We start from the raw sequence: 23,516 nt of genomic DNA, 5'->3' as shown, positions 1-23,516 counted from the left end.
GTTTCTTGTTCAGAATATATTCTTTATACTCTTATAGTATCATTGACTAATGAGTAATTTTTCAACAAAAAAAAAACAATGATGATATCATAAGAATATATATTTACCATTGTAGTATCATTGAGTAATGAGTAATTTCGGAACAAGAAACTTTGATGATATTAATATAGTATATATATAGTGATTTAATATTAATTAAACAAAATTATCAATCTTAATGATACCAATACAATATATTATACTGATTTGGTATCAGTTAAGAAAAAATTATCAGACTTAAAGAATATGAGGTATGGGTTGTAATTTTGTTTGAGAGAAAGGGTATTTCTTGAATTACTTTGGATTGTGGTATGAAAATGTAATTATTTTGAGTTTTATGGCCTATTTATATAGTTTTTCCTTTATGTAGTTACAAATTATAACTACATGTTAGGAGAGGAGAGAGGCGAAAGAAAACGGGATATGGAGAAAAGAGACGAGTGAGCTTTTAAAAAATGACTATAGTTTGGCTTAATTAGAGATTATAACTGTATTTTACTTAATTGTGAATTGTAGTTATATGTTAGGGTAGGAGAGAAGCGACTGAGACTAAGAGATGGAAGAAGGAGAACGAGCGAGATATGGAGAGTGGGGGAAAAGGTGAGAGATGTTAAATACATATTGTATTTGGTATATCATAAACACAATTGATATAACTTATTTGTATCACAAAACAACGACAAACTCGTTTGGCTTCAACATGTGGAATCTATGTTGAATTATCATTTGACATGACTACTAGGACTTGTTTCTCTTTCTTGGGCGAGGCTGGTCTCATCCGTTGTTTTTTCTTTGTACCTATTTTGTTGTATAGTGTTGGTTGACATGTACAATCTTCACAACTTCATGAAATACTTATGGATTAACCAGATCTTATTTAGAAAGTTGCAATTTCTTAACTATCATGATTATACCTATCCTAATAGTTTAGCATAATTGCTATAAATAAATACAACATTATATTTTAGGAGAAGAGATGTGAGTAAGATTGAGACAGGATGAACACGTATTGTATCTATAGTATAACAAATACAATTGATACAAACACAAACATAATTATCTAACTACGAATAATACAATTGATTTGTATCATATATTGAATATAATTATATCATTTGTATTAATGAACACAATTTGTGTCGATGAATACAATTGATCAAATGTAAATTGTCATAATATAATTAGTATAGTATACGTATACAAATATACATAATATAAACTACAAATAATATGAAGTACAAATATATTTGATTTATTATACAAAATACAATTTTTATGTGGATTAATTTTTGGATTGCAACTATTTAGCTAGAGAGAGAGAGAGAGGGGGGAGGTGGGTTATGAGAGGAGAGAGGCATGGGAGAGAATTTTGCTAAGACTTCTTGTATATATATCTACAATAATTGTAAATATTGGGATTTAACGCAAATAGATATCAAATGTGACATATTGTGTAAGTTTTTTTATTTGTGAAAATGTTAAATCGATAATTAAATTAATAAATATTTATTATTAATTTTCAATTAATTTATTAACAATTCTTAACGTTTCAATTTAATCGATAAAGAAATATTCTCCTAATTTTTTTTCCCTCTTTGTTATTTTTATTTGTTAATAATATATGTTACCTTTATTGAGCACACGTCTATAAGCAATGGTGTAAATTACAAGTAGAATTTTAATTTTATATTTAGCACGAGAAAAGGTCATATATACCTTTCTACTCTCATAATAGATTATACATGTCGTTCGTTATATTTTTTTTATATATTTATCATTGTCATCCAACATTAAGATACATATTTATCCTTAGACGATTAAGTCTCATATCTCCAATTTATCATCCTATATGGCATCTACATGACGCCTACACAAATATTTATATTTATTCTACATTATTTTTTTAAATAAAATTTGATTATAATATAACTCAATATTACAATCAACCATTTAACCCATTAATCACAACTCTTCATTTTTATTGTACTATCACGCACCAAAAAAAAAATGACAATTAAATTTGCTTAATTGAACAAGAATTCATTGAACCCAACCGATGAAATTAGAGTCAATAAAATATATCTCAAAAAGGATTCATTAATGTTATGCTTTTTTTTTATATATATATGTAATTTTCTTCGAGCATGTGAAAATGGTTTTTATCAAATTTAAAATGTCCATGTAAGTTGTTGTTTTCGTACAATTCTAATGTCTATTTTCAAGTTGGTAACATTTTTTTTCCTGTGTTGTTTCATTCTTCTATTTAACAGAATTATAGTTATTTATTTATTTATAGTTCTAATGTTTGCATCTAGGAACTCTTTTATTTTTGAGTATCATCTATGAACAATAAGCCACATAATTGTCTATATCTTGTTTTTATAAGTGAAAGAATTCTTCATAACCAAGAAATAAATGAATTTTAAAATCTGTTGTATGCATTTTTGCATCATTAAAAAAAAATGTTAATATTTCGGTGGGATAAATGAAATATTGTTCAACTAATTAAGCAGATCTATTTGTTATTTTCTTGTGTGAATGTGACAATGAGAGTTGGGTTTAATGGATGAGCATAATATTGAATAGGATGATATAATTATTTTTTTTAATAAATGTAAATATCTATGTAGGCATGCTATGGAAGTGCCATGTAAATGTCACATAGAATGATAAAAGTGGAGACACGAGACTTGATGGATCAAGGACAAGTATGTATCTTAAATTGAATGGCAAGAATAAATATATCAAAAAAATATAACAAAAGATAAATATAACACTTTTTCGAAAGAAAGGCAAATATGATCCTTTTCTGTATTTAGTATAAGTTGCTCATAAAATTTTGCTATGATTGAAAATTTTGTCAAGTTCAAAGTTATGGGTGTTGTTCATCTTGTATTCCAAACATACTTAGAACAAAACTTTGAACATCTTTGTAAGAAAACAAAGTTTAAGAACATTTTCACAACTAGAAAATTAAAACTAGTAGTGAAACTAGAATCAGAAACAGATTTAAAAAAAAAATATACGAAATATTTTTCTTAAAGAGGAATTGTTGTTAATATGTGTCTAAAGAATCTTACTGATTCCAACAAACTTTGCAGAAACACAAAGTTACCAAGTTTAATGAACCAGTGAAGAATAGAAGAATAGAAGAACTGAAATTAATTCACAAATCTAAAATTTGTAAAACACGTACCAGAATCTGAAAATTTTGTTAATAGGAAAAAGATCAAGTCCACTGAATTCACAGTGTCCCCTTAAGGAAATTATTCCCCTCTAGTATCCGAGGTTTGATTTGGAATATGACCTCCCAGGGTAAAATGATCTCAATCACCAGAGTATAGATACCAAAAACTCCGGTGTCAGCGAACCACACAACGGCAGTAAAGTACACTTAGAATACTAGATTTAGTAGTTGAAGAAGAAGTCAATAAATTCTTTTTTAAAATGAGAGGAAATCCCTCAATTTATAGAAGACAAAGGGTGGTGCGAAAAGGTTCTTATTGTGCCTTACCGGAAAGGTCACAAACCTTTGGAAAAGTCACAATCTTTCAGAATGGTCGTCACCTTTCATAAAAGTCACAACTTTCCATAAAAGTCACAACTTTTCATAAAAAATTGCAACTTTTCATAAAAGTCACCACTTTTCATCAAAGTCGCAACATTTCATAAAAGTCACAACTCTTCATAGAAGTCGCAACTCTTCATTTTCCATTCACACCTTTTTTAAAATCCAACAATGGGTAGCCAACTTATCCCGTATAACAGTTTGCAAATTTTACATAATTCATAAAAAGTGTGTACGTTAATTTAAATGTTCACAAATTATGATTGACCGATAAGAATTTGTAAAGGATTTGAAATATATCTGAATTTTAATTGAAATTATTGTAGTTGGAAGACATATCAGTGCCCACGTGGAGATCGTTAATATTATCACGTGGGCATATATATCTTTAACGGTAATAGATCCTTTCCAAAATTTGAAATTGTTTCAACAATTTCAATCAAAGTTCAAATATATTTCAAACATTTTTCTCTTCTTTATTCTATCTATTCATTTTTCGACGATCTATTGAACTTTGATATTGTATTTTATTTATCTTCTTAAATTGTTCACAAATAATAACACACCTGCTTGAATAATTTCTTATTAACGTTATTCATCAAAAAATAAATAAATATTAATTCAAAGATGACAAAATATAAAAAATATATAATTGTTGGCTCATGGAAATTAGAATAGAACTTAGCGAAATTTTGACTTAGGTGATTATGACAAATAATCATGAAAATAAAAATATATATATATTATAATAATTAAGAATGGCCTTGAAAAAATAGAAAAAGTAAGAAACAAATTGATGAAAATCAACTGCAAACCTTCGTGATTCGAGTAAAGGTGAATTCAATTTTTGCATGATCAAAAATAAATATTTCTTGCTCTTTTATTCCAACACAAAAATTGAAATAACAATTCGATAGTCATTATTAGGCTTTTTATGATTCAAGTAAAAATATAGAGTAAAGGAAGAAGGTAAAAAATTACGTTGCTTGGAATGTATTTGTATTTTAAAAAATAAAAAATAAAGACAAAAATTAAGCATGATTTCATAAAAAATACATTTTTTGTTGTAAAACTAAATCAAATTAGTAATATAAAGATAAAGAAAAGAATAATATGAGACAAGAGATATAGAAGATGAAAACAATAGAAATAGAGAGATAAAAGATGAGAGCATTTACTTCTAGCTTACTACTAGCTTCTACTTCTAGTGACATACAACACCTGTGAATTTGACCTTGCCCAACACATTTTCTAATTTTCATATATCGACCAAAACACGTACTCTCACAAAAATAATTATACTGCTCCGGTGTAAGCTTGTCAGTCAACTTGAATTTAATGTCATGATTTACTATACAGTGAATGTGGGGTGCATTTTTTGGTAGCTTTTTGCAAGCATAAGAAGTCCCCTCGCATATTGAATTTCAAAAAATGAAATAATACTAAAATAACAGAACAAAAAAACATGATAATAAATTAAAAATCAACACAGTTACAACAACATACAAAAAAAAAACACATATGGTAACAGATATGTGGTACAGTGACATAACTAACACACACAAAAAAAAAACAGAATACAAAACGAATTTATGGATATATACAGATGGAATACAAAATACAATATACAATTCCCATTCTATGTATACCAAAAATACAATAAAATTATGAACTACAAAAATACATACTTGACTAAAACATCGACAGAACTCAATATAATAGTAAATACACAATCAAACTTATAAAATCTGTTACATTGACAAAAAAAAATACAATAAACATATTAAATACAGAAATACATGCCAACTATAATAGTGAATACAAAAAATATTAGAACTATGGAAAAAAAATAACTATAACAAGATGAAAATTCAGAACACACTTACAAATGTATACGATATTACATTGACAACTAATACAAAAAAGATGAACATAATACAAAATACAATACATAAATAGTCAAAAAAAATTCCAATACAAAAATACACAGAGACTATAACAGACTAAACATTTCGAATACACTTTCAAATTCATTGTAAAATGTATTTTTTTCAATCTTAAAAATTACTAAATAAAATAAACTAAACATGCAATACACAACACATGCAAAAAAAAAAAATTATCTCTTCTCCAAAAAATTGTTCTTCTTCAACTTCATGAATTTCTGTGGGATGTTGCACCTCTTCAGCCATTTTTCCACACTCCTTAGACTTAGATGAATGTTGCACCTCTTCAGCCATTTTTTCACACTCCTTAGACTTAGATGATGAACCTACATTGTTGTTTATTTATTGAGTGAAAAAAAAATTAAACTATGGAACTCAGAATAACTGTGATTTTTTTTTTTATAATACCTCTAGTCACTCTTTTGAATGCATCCATTGAAGAGTGAATTTGGTATTATGAAACCCTAAAAAATAATTTAAGAACAACAACAAAATATCCAAAATTAAAAAATAAAATAAATAAGTAAGTAATCAAAAAGTAATATGAAGAACATAATAACCAACACAATGTGAATCTCCAAATCAAACGTTCAAACGGAATTACTTGAGAATGATGTAAAATAGGAAAATTCGGGTTTGAAGAAATTAAAGCGTGAATCTGGGGATTTGATGATATATGAATATATTGATTTTGAAGATGTTGTGTCCGTTGAAGAATGTTAGAGAGATGACCTGCAATTCAAACAAAAATCATGGAAGATTAAGAGTTGAAAATTAAAAAAGATATTCTGAATAATTAGTTTTGGAAAAGTGATTTTAGAGAGAGAGAAAATATTTTATTAATAAAATTGAAAATAATGCATTGAAAGTTGTTGAATTATCTATTAAAGATGGTTAAGATATATGACGTGACAACACAATTAAAAATCTAGAAAGAGAGTGTAAGAGAGATAATGTGACAATTCCAAATAAAATTTTTTTTCTAAGAATTAGAAGAGTTTTTATAGAGAGAGAAAATATTTTATTATTAAAAGTGAATATAATGCATTGGAAGTTGTTGACTTATCTATTAAAGTGGGTTAAGATATAGGTTAACGTGACAACACAATCCCATTAAAAATCTGAAAAGAGAGTGTAAGAGATATAACGTTAAAATCCCAACTAAAATCTGCGAACGTGATAAATTTAATATTAATAAGTATAATTAGTATAAGAGAGAAAATACGGGAATCAATGCATATAATATAAGAGAGAGAAATTTTAAAATATAATTAGTATAAGAGAGAGAAAATTCGGGAATCAATGCATATAATATAAGAGAGAGAAATTTTAAAATATAATTAGTCTATATCTAATTACTTAAATATAGGAATATATATAATTTATGAGAGAGAAAAAATGGTGTGAACAAAGAGAGAGAAAATATTAATAATATAATAATAATAATATATTTTTTAAAATAATGACATTTTTGACATGTTTCCTAATATTATTAAAGTATGGACATTATCATTAAATAAGTTAGTTTTTTTTACTAGTTAGCTAAATTTTCCTAAATATAATGAAGAGGTTATGAAAGTGAAAGATTATAAGAATAATGGTTACAAAGGTGGAGGTTACGATCATCTTCATAATGAAGAAAATAGTGGAGATAATGGTGAGTAACTTCTTGGTGTAGTGCACATCCACACTTTAATATTTTATAACATTTTTTTAAAAATAATTTTCGTGATTCAATTAAAACCAAGTAACTCACTTGAATTGAATATTATGTGTATGGCCATCGATATAAATTAAGGAGATTTAATGAAACCAACTTAATATTATTCCAATAGTGTTTGCGATGTCATATTGAAGAGCATTTGATTAATAAAAGGAAAAGCTTAAATATGTTAAGATTTATGTATGTCAACTGTTAAAAGTCTGGCTCATCTATGTCATTATCATTTAAGAAAATACTTATTCATGCCATTGTTTTTTAACAGTTGTTTTGCAAAATCATTTTTGACACGTGACCAATTATAACTCGGCCACATCACTAATTTTTTTAAATGAAAAATAAAATAAAATTTTGAACAGAAATTGAATTAAAATAACCCGCCGAAATAAAATTTGGGATATTTTAAAATTTGGGTGAGTCTTTACTCTGGTGGATTATTTTAATTCAATTTTTGTTCAAATTTTTATTTTTTCATTTAAAAAGTTAATGACGTGATCGAAATATAATTAGCCCCGTGTCAAAAATAATTTAGTAAAATTACTGTTAAAAAATAATGACATAAATGAGTCTTTTCTTAAACGATAATGACATAAATGGATCAAATTTTTAACTGATAATATAAATGAACCTTTTCTAAACGTTCGATAACATATTTGTGCCTTTTCCTTTTAATAAATAATGATAAAAAAAATAAACCTAGTTATGAAATTATGTGTTTACTCTGTTATAAAAAGTTCAAATAATTGGTTAACAATGTAAGGCTGTTAGGCCCACATTGAAGAAAACTCATTCACGGAGGGCAAATGTGAAGATCAATTACGTGCCTATATAATATATATATATATATATATATATATATATATATATAATAATTCTAATACATTCAAGAGTGTAATTTATTGGTAAGTGATTTGACAATTATTAGTTTCATGACTCCATCATTCTTGTTCAAATTTAAAGCACAAGTTGGATAATTATTATATTTTATATCAGTATATATATAAATTATGTTGTAATGTAGTGAATATAATGGTTAAATAGATTGTGTTGTTTTATATTGTTATATAATGTCATATATCAATAATTTAAAAATAAATCTTTAAAAAAAGTACTCTGAATCTATTTGGCAGCTTCTTAAATTTGACATCATTTTTCACTTAGACACCTCAAATAGATTTTATTCATTTTAAACACCTCAAATAGGGGTTCGCTATGTCATTTTGACATGTTTTTGCCAATCAGCTATAATTACAAATTGTGTGTAACACACACTTGCGGATGACATGACATGATGACTAATTAAAAGCTGACATGTGACATTTGAATGTAAAAATAATAATTTAAAAATAAATTATTAAAAAGTAATTAATTTTTCAGCAAAAATAAATAAATATATTACCTATTTTCTACCATCCCGCCCCACCTTATATCACCCACCCCAACCGTACCTCGTCTGTTTTACATCCCTTTTCCCTCCCAACTCTACAACAATTTTCTTGATTATTCTTTCATTTTTTTAAATCATTAAATTTTAGATTATTTTTTTAATTGATTTTGAACATTATATATGGCATTCTTTTAACTTAAAAACAAATGCGTGTCTTTTTCTAAGAAATCTTTTCAAAATTAGTGTGATGATTTTTAAAATTTTTGTTCTTATAAACTTTTTTTTCTTTCATATATTTGTAAGCTTTCTATTATGAAATTTTATGGGAAAGGTAAAATAAGTGATAGGGCTAAAAAGTGAAGAAGAAGAATGTAATTTCTTTTTAAAAAATTCTTACGCGCTGAAAATGGGTGCAACACAAACAATATATCAAGTCAGCAAAAAGTGTCAAAATAACACAGCGAAACTCAATATAAATTGTCTAAAATAAACAAAGTCTAATTAAGATGTCTAATTTAAAATTAATGCCAGCTATAGAGGACTGACACAAAACTAATATAAAAAAAAATAGGTTACATAAACAATATGATTATTATATCATAAGTAAAGTAAAAAACAAGAAAGAAGAAAATTAGAAAAATACGCAATCACACAAAATGTGACTTTTCGTTATTAACAATGAATCTAGCGAAATGATATGATAAATTCTGACACCTTGTTTGGATGGTTGTCACTTGTTGTATTGTATTGTTAGTTTAAATACAATGTTTCTTTTGATTGTTACTTAAATTTTATTGTATCATATTATTTAAATCTATTGTTAGAAAACGACGAAAAGACCTATTTTATGTCACAATCAATTTGGTGTGATTGCGTCGTTACCTTAATATTTTTATTTTCATTATATCTTTTACTGATTATTTATTTTATCTTCTGCGTTACCTATTCAATGTAATTCTATTCCGTATACCCTATTTTTCTAATAGGTTTGTAAGTCCTATTTTTGCTGGTAGGTTTATCATATAAATTATCGACGTGTGATATTATGTAACAACAAAAAACAGTGCAATCTATTCAAATATTGATATATATATTATGAAATAATACGTAACAACAATTCAAACAATATATAAGCAACAATCAAAGTAAACATAATATTTAACTATCAATACAATAGTAACAACCATCCAAGCAAGGTTTAGATGTATTATAAGTAATTTTTTTCATCTATGATAGTTTTTCAATAATTGTTATTGATCGAAATGAATAAATAAATAATATTTTGTGAAATTAGTCGAGATAAAAAAAAAAGTTAAAAGAAAAAGTCTAGAGAACCCAATCAAATTGAACCAAATAGAGTGAGTGAAGCCGCAGGTTCATAAAAGCTCTGCCTAATTAATATCGTGAGTTCAAAAGAAAAACAAAGAAAAATACAGATACGGAGAATCCACATTTGACCTGAGGACGGAGATATCTATGAGCTGGAATCCTAAGCTTTCGATTCTACAGATGGACGGAAATACTTAGACACCCACATTGTTTTTCCTCATCATTTCTCTCATCGCCATCTTGATCTCTCTTATATTATCCTTTTTTCCTATTTGGGGTTCCGTTTTCTTGAATTTTCATGTGAAGCAGAGCAATCGGTACAGCCAATTTTTGTTTGAGGAATTTACAAATGGCGAATACCACCATTGCCGCTGGTCCTACATTTTCATTGCAACACCGCCATCAAGTATTTGGGAGGGTTGGAGTTAGTACTTTACGGCACCAACAAGGACATACTCTGTAAGTACCCTTATATCTGATCTAAAGATCTGAACAAGATTTATAATCAAGCTAAAGATTTGGAATTAGCCCAAAGCAGTGAAGATTTGCTACTGTGTATTTATGTGATTCTGATTGTTCTGACAAAGCGAAATATTTGTATTTAATAGTTACCACAACAACTAAGCTTCAATCCAGAACTAGTTTTGGTTGAAGTGTGTGAATCATTTATATCTGTTCTGTCACTGCCATACTAATAACTGCTAAAGATTTATTTTTTTTAATGTTATATAAAAAAGTAAGTTCTTCCCTTCCAACCCTGGTTATATATATATAAAGTCTACAACAATCTTATCTTCTCATACTCTGTTCTCCCTCTTTTTACATCATCAAGTCAAATGTTGAGCATACTTGCTGCTTTTGTTTTGTTATGTTGTTTAGCCTTATTTGTTCGAGGGTTATTGAGTTATTGATACATGCAAATGACCAATGATATAGGTTCTTTACGCAAGCAGTGCCTGCTATAAGGAGGAAATTTTGTCCATCTATAGGCATATATCAGGATAGGCAATCGTTCTCTGATGGAACCTTCAATAGCGTTATGTGTTCCAGCAGTGTTGAAGGTGCAGATAAGGTTTCAACGGATCAATCTCGAGTATTGAGGTAATATAAAGAACCTCCTTCTGAATTTCTATTCAGAACATTTTAATAAAAAAGATTTGGTCACGTGTAATTCTTGGTAATTACCACATGGCTTTTTTAGTATGGTTGGACAACCTGCAAATTGAGCTAGTGAGATGGAGGAAGAATGGTGGCACTTCCGAAAACTTTGATATATTATATTTTGAGAAAGCACAATTTTTGGTGGATAGTTATGCCTGGTTGTATAATTTGGCCTTTTATTTCTTCTTCGGGATTTATCTTCTTGTTTGTCAAAAGGAGCCTGTAGAGGAAGTTATCAAGTTATGCCAAATTCTAGCTCCCTCATCGGCTCCAACCGGAGATAATGAAAAAGAAAAACTCACCTAAAGTAAAAGGGTTCCAGCTAGGTTCACTTCTTTCCACTTCTGTTATATTTGAGTGCCGTCCCAGTGCATTTTATTAACAGATTGACAAAGAACTCTGATTTTAACAAGCAGGCTCAAGTATGTGTCAGAGAATTCAGCTGAATCTGTGTTTCTTCATTTTAACCTCAATATTTCATTTGCTTGTGCAGGCTAGGTAACAGGGGCTGCAAACTAATAGGATGTGGCTCTGCAGTACCATCTCTAAATGTATCCAATGATGATCTTGCAAAAATTGTTGATACGAATGATCAGTGGATATCTGTTCGGACAGGAATTCGTAACCGTAGAGTTCTTTCAGGCAAGTCTTTCTTTGGATTTGATGCTTTTTAACTGGATGGATTTTGTTGTCTTATGTTTTAGGGTAAAAATATAGTAATACTTAAGCACCTTAGGCCTTGGTTTAGTTGTAAGTGACGCAGATGTGTGGATAAGGTACACATCATGAGTTTGAACCCTGGCACTGATAAAAGCCTGGTATTTAAGTGGAAAAGGGTGGGGTGGGGGGCATTATCCACCAAGTTTCGAACTGTGCATCAGTTGGCCATGGGGATTTTTCAGTTATTAAAAAAGAAGAAGAGAACTTTAGCCCCATTTAGGAGTAGAGTGCATCCAGAAAACAAGTAGCATGCCAAAATACTTCTAGCCTTCGGTGAATAATTAAAAGTACATTTAGTTCCCAGAGTTTATCAAGTAGCGCTTCCGTAGAATCTCAAATTTAAAGCTTTTGAAACTCCTATTGGCCTAAATTTTGTATTGTAGAAAAGATAATCTGCCCGTTGTTAAATCAATAGAAATTCTAGTTTAGATTAAATTGTGAATGCCAAAAAAAATTGGCTTTGTAAAATGATTGTATCAAGCATCAAACGTATTGCTAATATAAAATTTATAGGACTGTTGGTATAACCGTACAAGCACATTATGAAAAGGTACCTATCCAAAGACTCCCAAAGGGCCATACTGTGATGTGTGGATTGGATATCCTATTTCTTTGTAATACTTTCTTTCGTTCCTTTTCTCAGAATTCCAAAGAGCTTTTGATACTTTACTTTACTATACAAACTACACGTTTATGTTATCTTATGATTAGATTGTCATGTTTCTATAGAATCAAATTTTTTAGAATGAGGATACATATTGACCCTTCGGGGTGGCCCAGTGGTTTCGGCTTGAGACTTCCATGTTCTCTCAAGTTCGAAACCCCTTGCAGCGAAAGCAAAGGGGTGTGCCTTATGGGTTGAGCTCGTTGCACCGGGCTTGCCTAGTGCGGCTGTGTGGGTTACCTCTCTTATGTGGTTTGCGAGCTATTGCATTCTGCGGGTTTCGCTTGTCATAAAAAAAAAGGATACTTATCCGTGTTCTCTGTTGTCTCCTTTTGAATGTTTGCAGAACATAGCCTAATTGTTCATTTATTCTAAAAATAAAAGAGTCAAGATTTAAATTTTTGTGGATACACACGAATGACTTGGCAAAGATCAGCCATGCATTAACAGATAGTAGTATAAATGATTTGAAATCTGAAATGCCTTTTGTGAAACGGGGGTAAAATACTTATATTCTTATTTAGATGGAAAAAATGTATTAACTTTATTGTACTTTATATAAACGAGCCTTAATCTGATATATGATTTACAGGCAAAGACAGCTTAACAGATCTGGCTGCTGAGGCTGCAAGGAAAGCTCTTGAGATGGCAGAGGTTGATCCTGATGATGTTGACCTAATTTTGCTATGCAGTTCAACTCCCGAGGACCTTTTTGGTAGTGCTCCACAGGTATAACTTGCTAGAAGAATAGCGTCATTATATTTCCATACAACTGATATTGCAAGAAAAATTACCTCTCTAGCGGTATAGCCCATCTTCAGCAGACCGTTCAGAAAGAACCTGCAACAGTGCTTTCTTTATTCCACATCCATAAATGAGTTAGCCAGAGTGGTAATATGGAATGCATTGCCATGGAGCTTTTGAGTTTAGACGTTTATTCTCTTTGCCTTCTGCTATATCTACTTTATAGAACATAGTTTATGCGTAGGAATTGATTCACAGTATGTTTAGTTTTTCTTTTTTTCCATTCACGACATATTGTTGATGAACTTGTCTCCTGCATTTACTAGGATTATAACTGATAAAGATATATCGCCCCTTTAAGACAATTAGATGAAGCTAATCACTTTTATTTATGTGTGCATGATACTATAGTTAATTGTGCATTTACTCATTCATATGCTATGATGTTACAATATAATGAAGAATGATTGACAGCTTCTGAAATTGTGTTTATTCTGAGGTCAAGGAAACTCTTTATTTATTTTGGCCTTCTTGTTATAATTGAGTTTCCCCATGCATTTCCCTTGAAATTATGTAAAACAATGAAAGTACATTTATGATGTAATGAGAGCTATACTGTTAGCGCGGTAAAAGGTTTGAAGTGTCTTAAAATAGAAAGGCCATTTGATGGATGATCCATCATCTTTGCATGTTTTTTTTTTTCTGACTAGGTAAGATAATTAGTTTGGTAAAGGGTTGCTCCTCAGGAAAATTAATTTGACCCTTCTCCCGCCATTGTGATCCTACATCAGACAGATAGTCCATTAATTCTGATTTATACTACCGACCCAAGTTAACGAAGTTGCTGCACCATCAAATTTTACGTTTAATCATGTTATCTTCAGAATCTTCTTGGGGACTCTATCCATTCTTTTTTGGTACTTCTTTCCTCAGGTTCAAAGAGCGCTTGGCTGCAAAAGCAATCCATTGTCTTTCGACATTACAGCTGCTTGTAGCGGGTTCATGTTGGGTTTGGTGTCTGCTGCTTGCTATATCAGAGGTAGAGTTTTGTAAAATTTTGCTTTTGATGCATAAGTTCTTTGTAAACTTTGCCCTAGAGGGATAAAATGAACCAGGTAATCATCTTTTGTTGGATATACGTCAAGTGATCTGTAATTGAGGTAGGTTAAACGATGAAACAATTTGCACTGTCTTAGATTCTTAAGCAAGATTTTGGATGGTTAATTGGAGATGATTAAGTTTTGGAAGATAACTGAACATACAGGAGACAAAGATTATGACACTTCTCAGTGAAAGAATAATGCTTCTATCATAATACTGGTAGGTATACATTGTCTGTGTGTATGAGAGAGAGAGAGAGAGCGCAAGGGAGAGAGAGTACAAAATAACAACATAGCAGTGTAATCCCATAAGTGGGATTTGGGAAGGGTAAAATGTATGCAAACCTTTTTGTGGGGTAGAGAGGAGGAAGGGAGAGCAATTCAGTGTAATTTTTAAAGAATGACTTATCATTTGCTGTCAAGTTGTAACTGGGAAGTTATAAATTATGACTATTAGAGGCTTTCCCCAGTACCATTTTCCCAGAAAGCTTGTTCTGATTACTTGACTTTCTTATTTTAAGATTTCCTACCTAAGATTAACTCCTTGATGAATTTTCTTGATGCAAGTGTTCTCACTTGTAAAAGTAACATAACTTGAAGTGTCTCATCATTTTTTTCATAATTTCCTTCATATGTCTTGGGAGCTCCAAAACTTGCATTGAATGAATTACGAATGTTTAACAGTTTTAGATGGACCAAATTCACATTCCATGTTATCAATTTTTTATCTGTATATGATCTGCATGTTTACTGTTTCTTGAAGATTTAGGAATAATCAATATCCGGAAACACAAAATAGCTTGATCAGCAAGAACAGTGAAAACAACACCAATGGATGGCTACTTGGTCCTGCCTGTGGGGGCCTGGCCACACTTCTTCCCTAAATGCTCCAGACCCTAACCAATGTTTTCTTGTAACCGGGATCCCGAGAGTCAATAGCGCACGGTTTGAAACTCGATGGATGATGGGCCCATCCTTACCCTTCTCCACTTAAATACCGACACTACCTATTTTTTTTTTATGTCAACCCTTTCTTTCAAGTGCTGAATTTTCACTTGAATTTGGACTTGTGCTTAAACATGGCCGATGTGATAGTGGCTTTTGTCCTATGCTTTCATCATTCAATTCTTGGACCCAGCTAGAATCGTCTAGTTCACTTAGATGGTTTTGAGATAAGTAGAAACTACGCTATCTGACTAATAGAAACTATGTGAACAAATTTTGAAGTCGTCACTCCTTGCAAAAAGAGTACAAGCAAATGTGTTGCTCCCAATTCCGCACGCAAGTGTACGTGGTCGCGCAAGTAATATAGTGGCTCTTAAAGAACCAGATTATCGATCCCAACGGACTTGTCAATTAACTATTTTTACTAAATTATACTAGTCTAATTATTTATTTAAGAGTGCCAAAAGAAAAGAATGCAAGAATAAAATAATAAAATTACTTATAATGGTTGGAAAATCCCAGGGCTGCAGCATTTATTGAATCTGATGTATCATATTATTGGCTTAGAACTAATTTTAGTCGTTAAGTTACTGATTACAAGATTAATAGACTATCTAACTATCTAACTACATTGTTGAGCGAGGATAAATAGACTAACTAGTTTCATAACCAAGCGAGTTGTTCGTCCGGGCGTCCTCCTGAACACAAATCACCTCAACTTAATGGGTCGATCATACTCTCTGGTCTATCTAACTCATCCTCTCCCGATTTAAGATTAGACAATATATTTGTCTTATGGTGATCAAGCATAAAATACTAAAACAAGAATATAGAAGTAACTTAATAATGATTAACCAAGAACCAATTCAACAAGCCTTTAATAATCAACAATCCATTCGTAGCTACAGCCCTAGAACAAGGGCGTTTAGCTACTAATCTCAAAGAAAACAAGAAGAAGAGTATTGACGACTATCTCTTCGAAAGTACCTCCTCTACCTTTTTCTCCTCCTATAATTGATCTACTATTTATAGATGTAGAAAACCCTAAATAAAATAATTGAATCCGAATTAAATTAGGAAACCAAATCCAAGCGGAAGTCGATTTCCGTGCGCGAAACCGCCTCAACCTGCTGCTGCAATCCGAAGGTGTTTTCCACTGCTGCCACGTGGAAGCGTTCTCTTTCTCAATTGAACTTTGCAACTTTATATTTTATACATTATTATATTAAATTTAATCTATTATGCTGTCTGCTTGATTTCCTTCTTCAACCTTTCATATTTAATTCGTTTTAGCTCCAAACTTCAACTTTACACCAATTTATTTCTACAATTAAAATGTACTAACTAATTAGCACAATTCATGAAATTCATGCTAAAATTTTCTTTAAAAGGACAGATATAAATAATAAATGCGAGGCAAATAATGATAAAAATATATATTTTTGGCCTCACATCAAAATGCCTGAGTTTTTTGATCAGTCAGTTTTAAATACCTCATTTCTGGGTTATTGATGAACTCTCTTATTCCTAGTGTAGAGTTCTTGAACTGGAGGGAGATGTTTAGTGTTCTATATCTAATTGGAGATTGAATGGCCCTTTAGTGGATAAAAAAAACAACAACGACATATCCAATGTAATCCCACAAGTGGGGTTTTAGTCGATGATCTTAAATGTTATTAATAAGTAAGTCTAACAAAGGCCTGATTATGTTCAGTATCATAAGTACCTGATTATATTCAGTATCATAAGTTACGCGAAAAAAGTGAAATGTCATTATTGTCAAAACCTGAAAAGTAAAGTTGGTACTTGAGGTCATGCAGTTTGTGGATACTAAAAAGTGAAAGACAAATAAGAGAGAAACTTTTCTAAAGAATTGGAATATATTAACGACACTGAAAATTATTAACTTCTTGGATAAATCCCTTAAGTATATGATTTAGTGAGTAGTGGCCTAAAATTTTATTTTTTTCCCGTGTGAAATATTATTGAATTGTCAATACCAGCATTACTACTATATATTGAATTATATATTCATAAATATATGCTCTGCTAAATATTGAAATTCTGTCGTCTTGCAGGTGGTGGCTTTAAAAATGTTCTTGTTATAGGGGCTGATGCTCTATCTCGCTATGTTGACTGGACAGATAGAGGGACCTGTATTCTCTTTGGTGATGCTGCTGGTGCTGTAGTGGTGCAGGTATGATAAAGGAGAATTTATGAATCAATTAGGGGTCATTTGATAGAGTGTATTAGAAATGCATGTATTAATTATACGTAGATTATTTTTATGCATTGTTTGGTTTGATGCATTAAAAATAGCATGCATTGCATATGAAAAATTATTTACAAAGATGCCCTCCACGATTATGGTGGAAAATATGTAAAATAGGTTTTGAGGGGCAATTGGGTCTTTAATCATGCTAATGCATTGCTAATACCTAGAAATTCATGGTATTAGTAATACCCACGTTAATACACAATAGAGTGTATGCAAGCATTAGTTATACATAGGTTAGTTATACATAGGTTGGAAAAGACTACCAAACAAGGTACTAGTAATACACAAGGATACACTCTACCAAACGACCCCTTAGTGAATCATGATTTTCAGTTATTGCAGTTTTTCCAATGACTCCTATTTTTTTTCCATCAAGTAAAAAGAGGGATGAATCCTCCTAACTGATTCAAGTATCTTTAGATTCTTCTGTACTCTTCTTACAGTCTAAATTGATGAAGTTCACGAGCTCTTTCTTTTCTTAACCAGGGTTTAGGTTGGGTTGGGGATATTCCCTAGACATGTATAAATTAGAAACGTCTCAACCGCATTGGTGGCTGATTTTCGTCACCAGTTAGGTTGGTTTAAATATTATTGGGGTCTGATTTACACAAATAACCTCATTTGTGGCTTTGTATTTAGAAGTTGACCAGTTTTTCAAAATTAGCCCAGTGATCTGAAGTTCGAAAGTGGCCACCTGGTCTGTATTTCAAAGTTCAAAACTGGTATTTAGACCATGGGTCTAATTTCGAAAAAATGGTCAAATTGTTAATAAAAGGGCACAAAATTGACTACCTGGTGTAAATATGTGTGGTTTGAAAGTCTGATGTGATACATGTGTAGAGCTTTCCTTTCATAGCTTAAAGTTGGTTTTCTTAGTTTTGCTTTCGTATTTCGGGAGTTGTAGGCGCTATGTACTAAATCATTTGAAATTCATGTGGCTTCATTTCTCGAAAAGAAACATTGACTATGAGATATTTCCTGTGTTTGGGCTCTTCTGACGTTTTCAAAATTTCTTATTCTTGAAATGCTTATCCATGGACCATCCCTAGGCTTTGGTACACTGGTGAGAGTGCAATGTGCGGAACAACACATGTCACATATCTGAACCATGCTTAAGTGGAGAAAAGTAGAGGGACCTGCTCATTATCCCCTGAGTTTCAAACCGTGCACCACTACCCCTCAAGGATTTCTCGGCTGTTAAGAAAACTGATCCATGGATCTACTTCACCCGATTCTTGGTCCAAACAATATACACAAACTTCACTGTCACATACTGGAATATTTTATTTTTTATTTTTGGGAAAAGGATAACTTTACTGGAATTTTTTTGCCTGGTGTTCAGTCTAGAGGTTGAATCCTATGCGGTGTTGTTGGTCGATTGCTCTGTGCTTACCATGGTTAACAAAAGAAAAGAGGAAACTGAAACTTGCTGTAACCTTATACTCTACAGTCATTCTGAAACATTCATGTTGCAACTGAAATTCCTTAGAACCCATCCAGACTGTACCTAAGGTTATGACCAATGAAGTGACTCCCTATTGCGGTCTCCTTTCCCCTCTCCAAGCGTAGCATCCATCTTTGGCAGCTTTGTGTGTTGCCCTTCTCCTTCCAGATGTAATTACCTATTTCTCTTATCAAATTTTAAAAACCACTTCCACAAAGCTCAAGTCTACCTTTTTATTTTACCCATCTTCTATTTGTACCAAAGAAAATACTAGTTCTAAACAAGGGTGATTGGACAGAAATTCCTGAAAATTGTGACTTGGGATTATAAGACAGTTTGATTCGTTATTTTCCCCACTCTGATGTTAGTAAGTGGATTACAACAAATAAAATTGTTTGAAAACCAAGGAGGACCAGAACTGTTTGAACCAGCCTAGAATTGTGGAAATGATTGGTCGTAGTGGTAGGAGCAGTAAATGTGTGGAGGAAATGTTGATGGTCGAGTAATAAATATTTTATTTTATTTTGGAGAAAAGGCGGATTATGCCTAAAGGCAGTGGTTTGCGCTTGTGGGGCCAACCTTTCAAGCTGGCGGCTGGAAATGCCTCAATTTTTTTTTTCGCGCCAGTAAGGTCAGGCGTGGTTGGTGGAGTTGATGTCACATTTTTTCTGTTTTCCCCTTTCTCTCTTAATAAGTTCAATGCATCCAGTTAACCTTGTTTTTGTTGGCGTTCTAATTTCTTGATGACTATGTGTTGGGTATTTATAGGTCAGAACTCAGACAAGTAGGTTAGGTAGTGCCCCCCTGGACTTCTTGGTCTCAGAGAAATAAGGATTCTTCATGCTGTTATCTGTGACTGTGGTATAGATATCTGACCAGCAATTTGATTTGAAACGTTCAATTAAGAACCAGTTCCCAACCTAATAAAATGATTCAACATACTAAATGAATATTTCTTTTTGGTATGTCTGAGCCTACTCAACTGTTCAAACATGGGTCACCGAGGGCAAGATCAGTATAGGCTCAATAATACCACTCCCAGTTTACCCTTTTGACATTTTTCACCTCGATGATGACATGAAGGTGTCTAATCAACAAAAGAACAGAGATTGCTCTTGCGTTTTTGCAAATCAATCACTAGTTGAGGTCTTCAGTCAATCTAAGCTTCTTCACTTCTATGTACTCTTGAAATATAACATAGATGCACTATTGATTGAGGAGTGTTAATTCTTAGTGTAGATGTCTGACGTTGCATCTTTTTCTTGTATTAACCCATGTTCTTGATAACTTGTTTTTTGTTCTGTTGTTGCTAGCTATTGACCATGTTCAATGCTAATTTGCACATTTAAGTTCTCAAAATTTATATAAATCCACTCTTGTAGGCCTGTGATATTGGAGAAGATGGTTTATTTGGTTTTGACTTGCATAGTGATGGTGGAGGTCAAAGGTATTTATATCATATTTTAGAATATTATCCCTGATTTCTTTTTTAGAGGGCCACTTAATGAGTGTTTTCATATTCAGGCACTTGAATGCTTTAATCAAAGATAATGAAACAGATCATGCGTTTGGTACAAATGGTTCTGTTATTGGATTTCCACCATCAAATTCCTCTTACTCTTGCATTCAGATGAATGGTAAAGAGGTCTTTAGATTTGCTGTTCGTGTTGTGCCACAATCAATAGAAGCAGCTTTAGAGAATGCAGGTCTTCCTAGGTCCAAAATCGATTGGCTGCTCCTCCACCAGGTATGGCGTTTTGCGATACAAATTTGACTTAGTTAGTCAAACCTAGATATAGATTAATGACCTTCTCTTAGAAGCTGTTATGTTTTTGACTGAATGAATATAATGAAATACATTTATGAACAATTAGTGACAAAATGCGCTGATACTCAGTGATCCTCCTCCTCCTGTTCTCTAATTTTATATGTTTTTCTCAAAACTGATATTTGGTTGGGGAAAGGCCAGATCATATTTGTAGGCGCCCAGGGGCATTGTTAACATGGGGAACTTCCGAAAGTTGAACGAGGAACTGTTTATGTGCCTAAGGCATAGACCTTTACTTATATTACTCTACAAATTCAACTCAACTTTTACTCTATATCCTATCAAACAAATCATATGAGATTGGGATTAAAGTTATTTTACTAAGCCTAGTGAATGTGTGATAATTGCCTGAGAAATGCATGACAAAAGAACAAGTATACCAACCACAAAAGTTTGAACTAATTATGATGCTGCCAGAGCAAGATAACAAAAGCCTAGCTGTCCTACGCCTTTCCCCATGTTTTCTTTTGTATCCGAGTTGGAACAAAGTATAGATAAAAGTTAAGGATATATTCTCATTTTCAAGTTGCTGTAGTTACTTGGGTTAAAACTCTTTGCTGCCTCATTTTTTTCAGGTGAGATACATTATTTGGGGACCAAAATGAACCCCATAATTTTACATGCATCACAAAATGAAGTGTGAAATATATGTGTTTTCCTTTTAGGGTGTGTTTGGTGTGAAGGAAAATGTTTTCCATGAATCTTTTATTTTTTTGGAAAAATGTTTTCCAGACAAATAATGGGTAAGCGAAAAATATTCCTATTTTCTTGTGTTCTAACAAGGGCAATGTTTTCTTGTGTTCGATATGTAAGTGAAAATATTATCCAAAAAGCAGTTGGATATAATCTAAGACAAATACAATGGGAGGTGGGCTAGGTATGGGGTGAAGATGAGGTGTATTGGATGGGGTAGAGTCGTGGAGAGGGCACAATCAATGTGGAATGCCACTTGTGGAACTTGTTTTCCCTACTTCCGTTAGGGAAGTCACTTTCCTCATTTTTGAGGGAACTTGTTTTCCTAGGAAATAATTTTCAAAACATGAGAAAATTGGACAGAATGTTTTCCTCCATAATGAATACTCCCTTAATCTTTTATACACAAAACACAATGTTCATCCTTGTCGTTTGTATCTGGTAAACATTTTCTGGCAGTTTCCTGTTTGAAATAAAAGAAACCAACAAAGAGTTCAGAAAAAGGAATTAGAATAGTCGCCAAAATTTTCCATGACTTGCATGTTATGGGGATGAAGAAACACAAGAGATCTTATTAATGAAGAATCGCAGGAGAATAAATCATGAAGAGAAGGAAAAATGACAAAGAGAAAAATAAAGGTATAGGGGGAGAAAAAATGATCGGTGTAAGCACAAAATAAGTACTTATATTAAGGAAGAAAAATAGGTCAAAAGTAGCAAAATATATTTATAAAAAAGAAGTAAAGAGTATATATATAAAAAAGTCAAAACAAAAAGTAAGAAAGAAAGAGCAAGCTGCAATTTGTCATGTGTTTGTAAAAGCACAATATGATAAATTATATTCCCGGCTTTACTAGCTTGACCCTTGATTCATCTTTATGATAGACGATATTCACTTTATCCAATTGCTTTATTGATGTGGAAACTCATTTCGTGTTCAAGATAACATGAGTAAATCTGTGAGCATTTTTGAGTTTGACGTTCATGTTTTGAAGATTTTCTTACTATTTATTGGCAAATACAACTGGAGATAATTCGCGAAAAGTTTCTTAGTGCTTCTTTCGAGTTATCATCCTACATCAACTTCTCTGAAGTAACTTATCATGAATGGCTACATGCAGGCAAATCAAAGGATTCTTGATGCAGTAGCAACACGTTTGGAGGTGCCACCAGAACATGTCATATCAAATTTGGCAAATTATGGCAATACGAGTGCTGCATCGATACCCTTGGCACTGGATGAAGCTGTTCGAAGTGGGAAAGTGCAGGCAGGTCATGTCATTGCTGCTGCTGGATTTGGTGCTGGCCTTACGTGGGGCTCTGCAATACTCAGATGGGGCTAAATGCTGCTGTGAAGTTTGGGTCTGGTCTCACATTTGGATTCTGCAGTAATCAAATAGGGAAGAAACCTCTCAAGCCTCAACATATGAATAGATCTCAAACATAGATGGAAAGAAGAAATGATAAGGTTGCATTTCCTTTATGATTTTTTGTTTATTAGTAGCTGATTGTGGTGTAGGCTTTCATTGGCAGAATCCCCTTTTCGTCTCTCTGGTTTTCTTCTGTATTATTTTTTCCTAACATCAATAAATTATCAACATTTTGTCCCCATTGATGTTAATGTTAACATTCAGATTTGGATCCAAGACGTCTATTTCCATAACGTTCATGATATAATATCCCCTAGGCTGTACCATCTTAGGAACAATTCTGAGAAAAACGCGCTCGAGCCTCGAAGCATCGCAGTGAAAATTTTGATGTGTTTCAGGTTCGAAGTAAACCTGTATGACACAATACAGCCATTTTGATAATACTATCAATTATGCATTTGTAATTTCAAATTCTGAAAAGCCAGACATTTAGAGAAGGAAATTGTTTATTTTAGTTGAAAAAAAAAGTGATAGGCAGTCAAGCTCCATTCACATTCAACTAGTTCATCTCTATTCAAGT

The 23,516-nt window shown here is 31.8% G+C and overlaps 1 protein-coding gene and 1 long non-coding RNA gene across 2 annotated transcripts; one reads left to right on the top strand and one right to left on the bottom strand.

Annotated features, from left to right (window-relative positions):
* Positions 1–4,842: 4,842 nt before the first annotated feature.
* Positions 4,843–6,878, bottom strand: LOC112941096 (uncharacterized). Its single transcript, XR_003246052.2, has 2 exons — positions 5,962–6,878; positions 4,843–5,879 (listed from the first exon to the last, which is right to left on the bottom strand). It is a non-coding gene; the product is annotated as an uncharacterized lncRNA (long non-coding RNA).
* A 2,905-nt stretch (positions 6,879–9,783) lies between these two features.
* Positions 9,784–23,212, top strand: LOC101249057 (beta-ketoacyl-[acyl-carrier-protein] synthase III A, chloroplastic). The gene is made up of 9 exons (XM_004235238.5): positions 9,784–10,448; positions 10,926–11,090; positions 11,644–11,792; positions 13,127–13,263; positions 14,212–14,317; positions 17,402–17,520; positions 20,428–20,492; positions 20,570–20,792; positions 22,688–23,212. Exons 1-9 carry the CDS (start codon positions 10,339–10,341, stop codon positions 22,907–22,909), a joined length of 1,296 nt encoding a protein of 431 aa, XP_004235286.1. The 5' UTR covers positions 9,784–10,338; the 3' UTR covers positions 22,910–23,212.
* The last annotated feature ends 304 nt before the right edge of the window (positions 23,213–23,516 follow it).

This window comes from Solanum lycopersicum, chromosome 3 (genome assembly GCF_036512215.1).
Source record: "Solanum lycopersicum chromosome 3, SLM_r2.1".
Lineage (NCBI taxonomy): Eukaryota > Viridiplantae > Streptophyta > Magnoliopsida > Solanales > Solanaceae > Solanum > Solanum lycopersicum.
The sequence above is the reverse complement of the archived record's forward strand: the minus strand, read 5'-3'. Positions and strand labels throughout refer to the sequence as shown.

Coding starts and splice junctions, on each gene's coding strand:
- LOC101249057 (XM_004235238.5), top strand. CDS start 10,339: ATGGCGAATACCACCATTGCCGCTGGTCCTACATTTTCATTGCAACAC. Junction 13,264..14,211: donor TTTTTGGTAGTGCTCCACAG/GTATAACTTGCT, acceptor TTCTTTCCTCAG/GTTCAAAGAGCGCTTGGCTG. Junction 20,493..20,569: donor AGTGATGGTGGAGGTCAAAG/GTATTTATATCA, acceptor TTTCATATTCAG/GCACTTGAATGCTTTAATCA.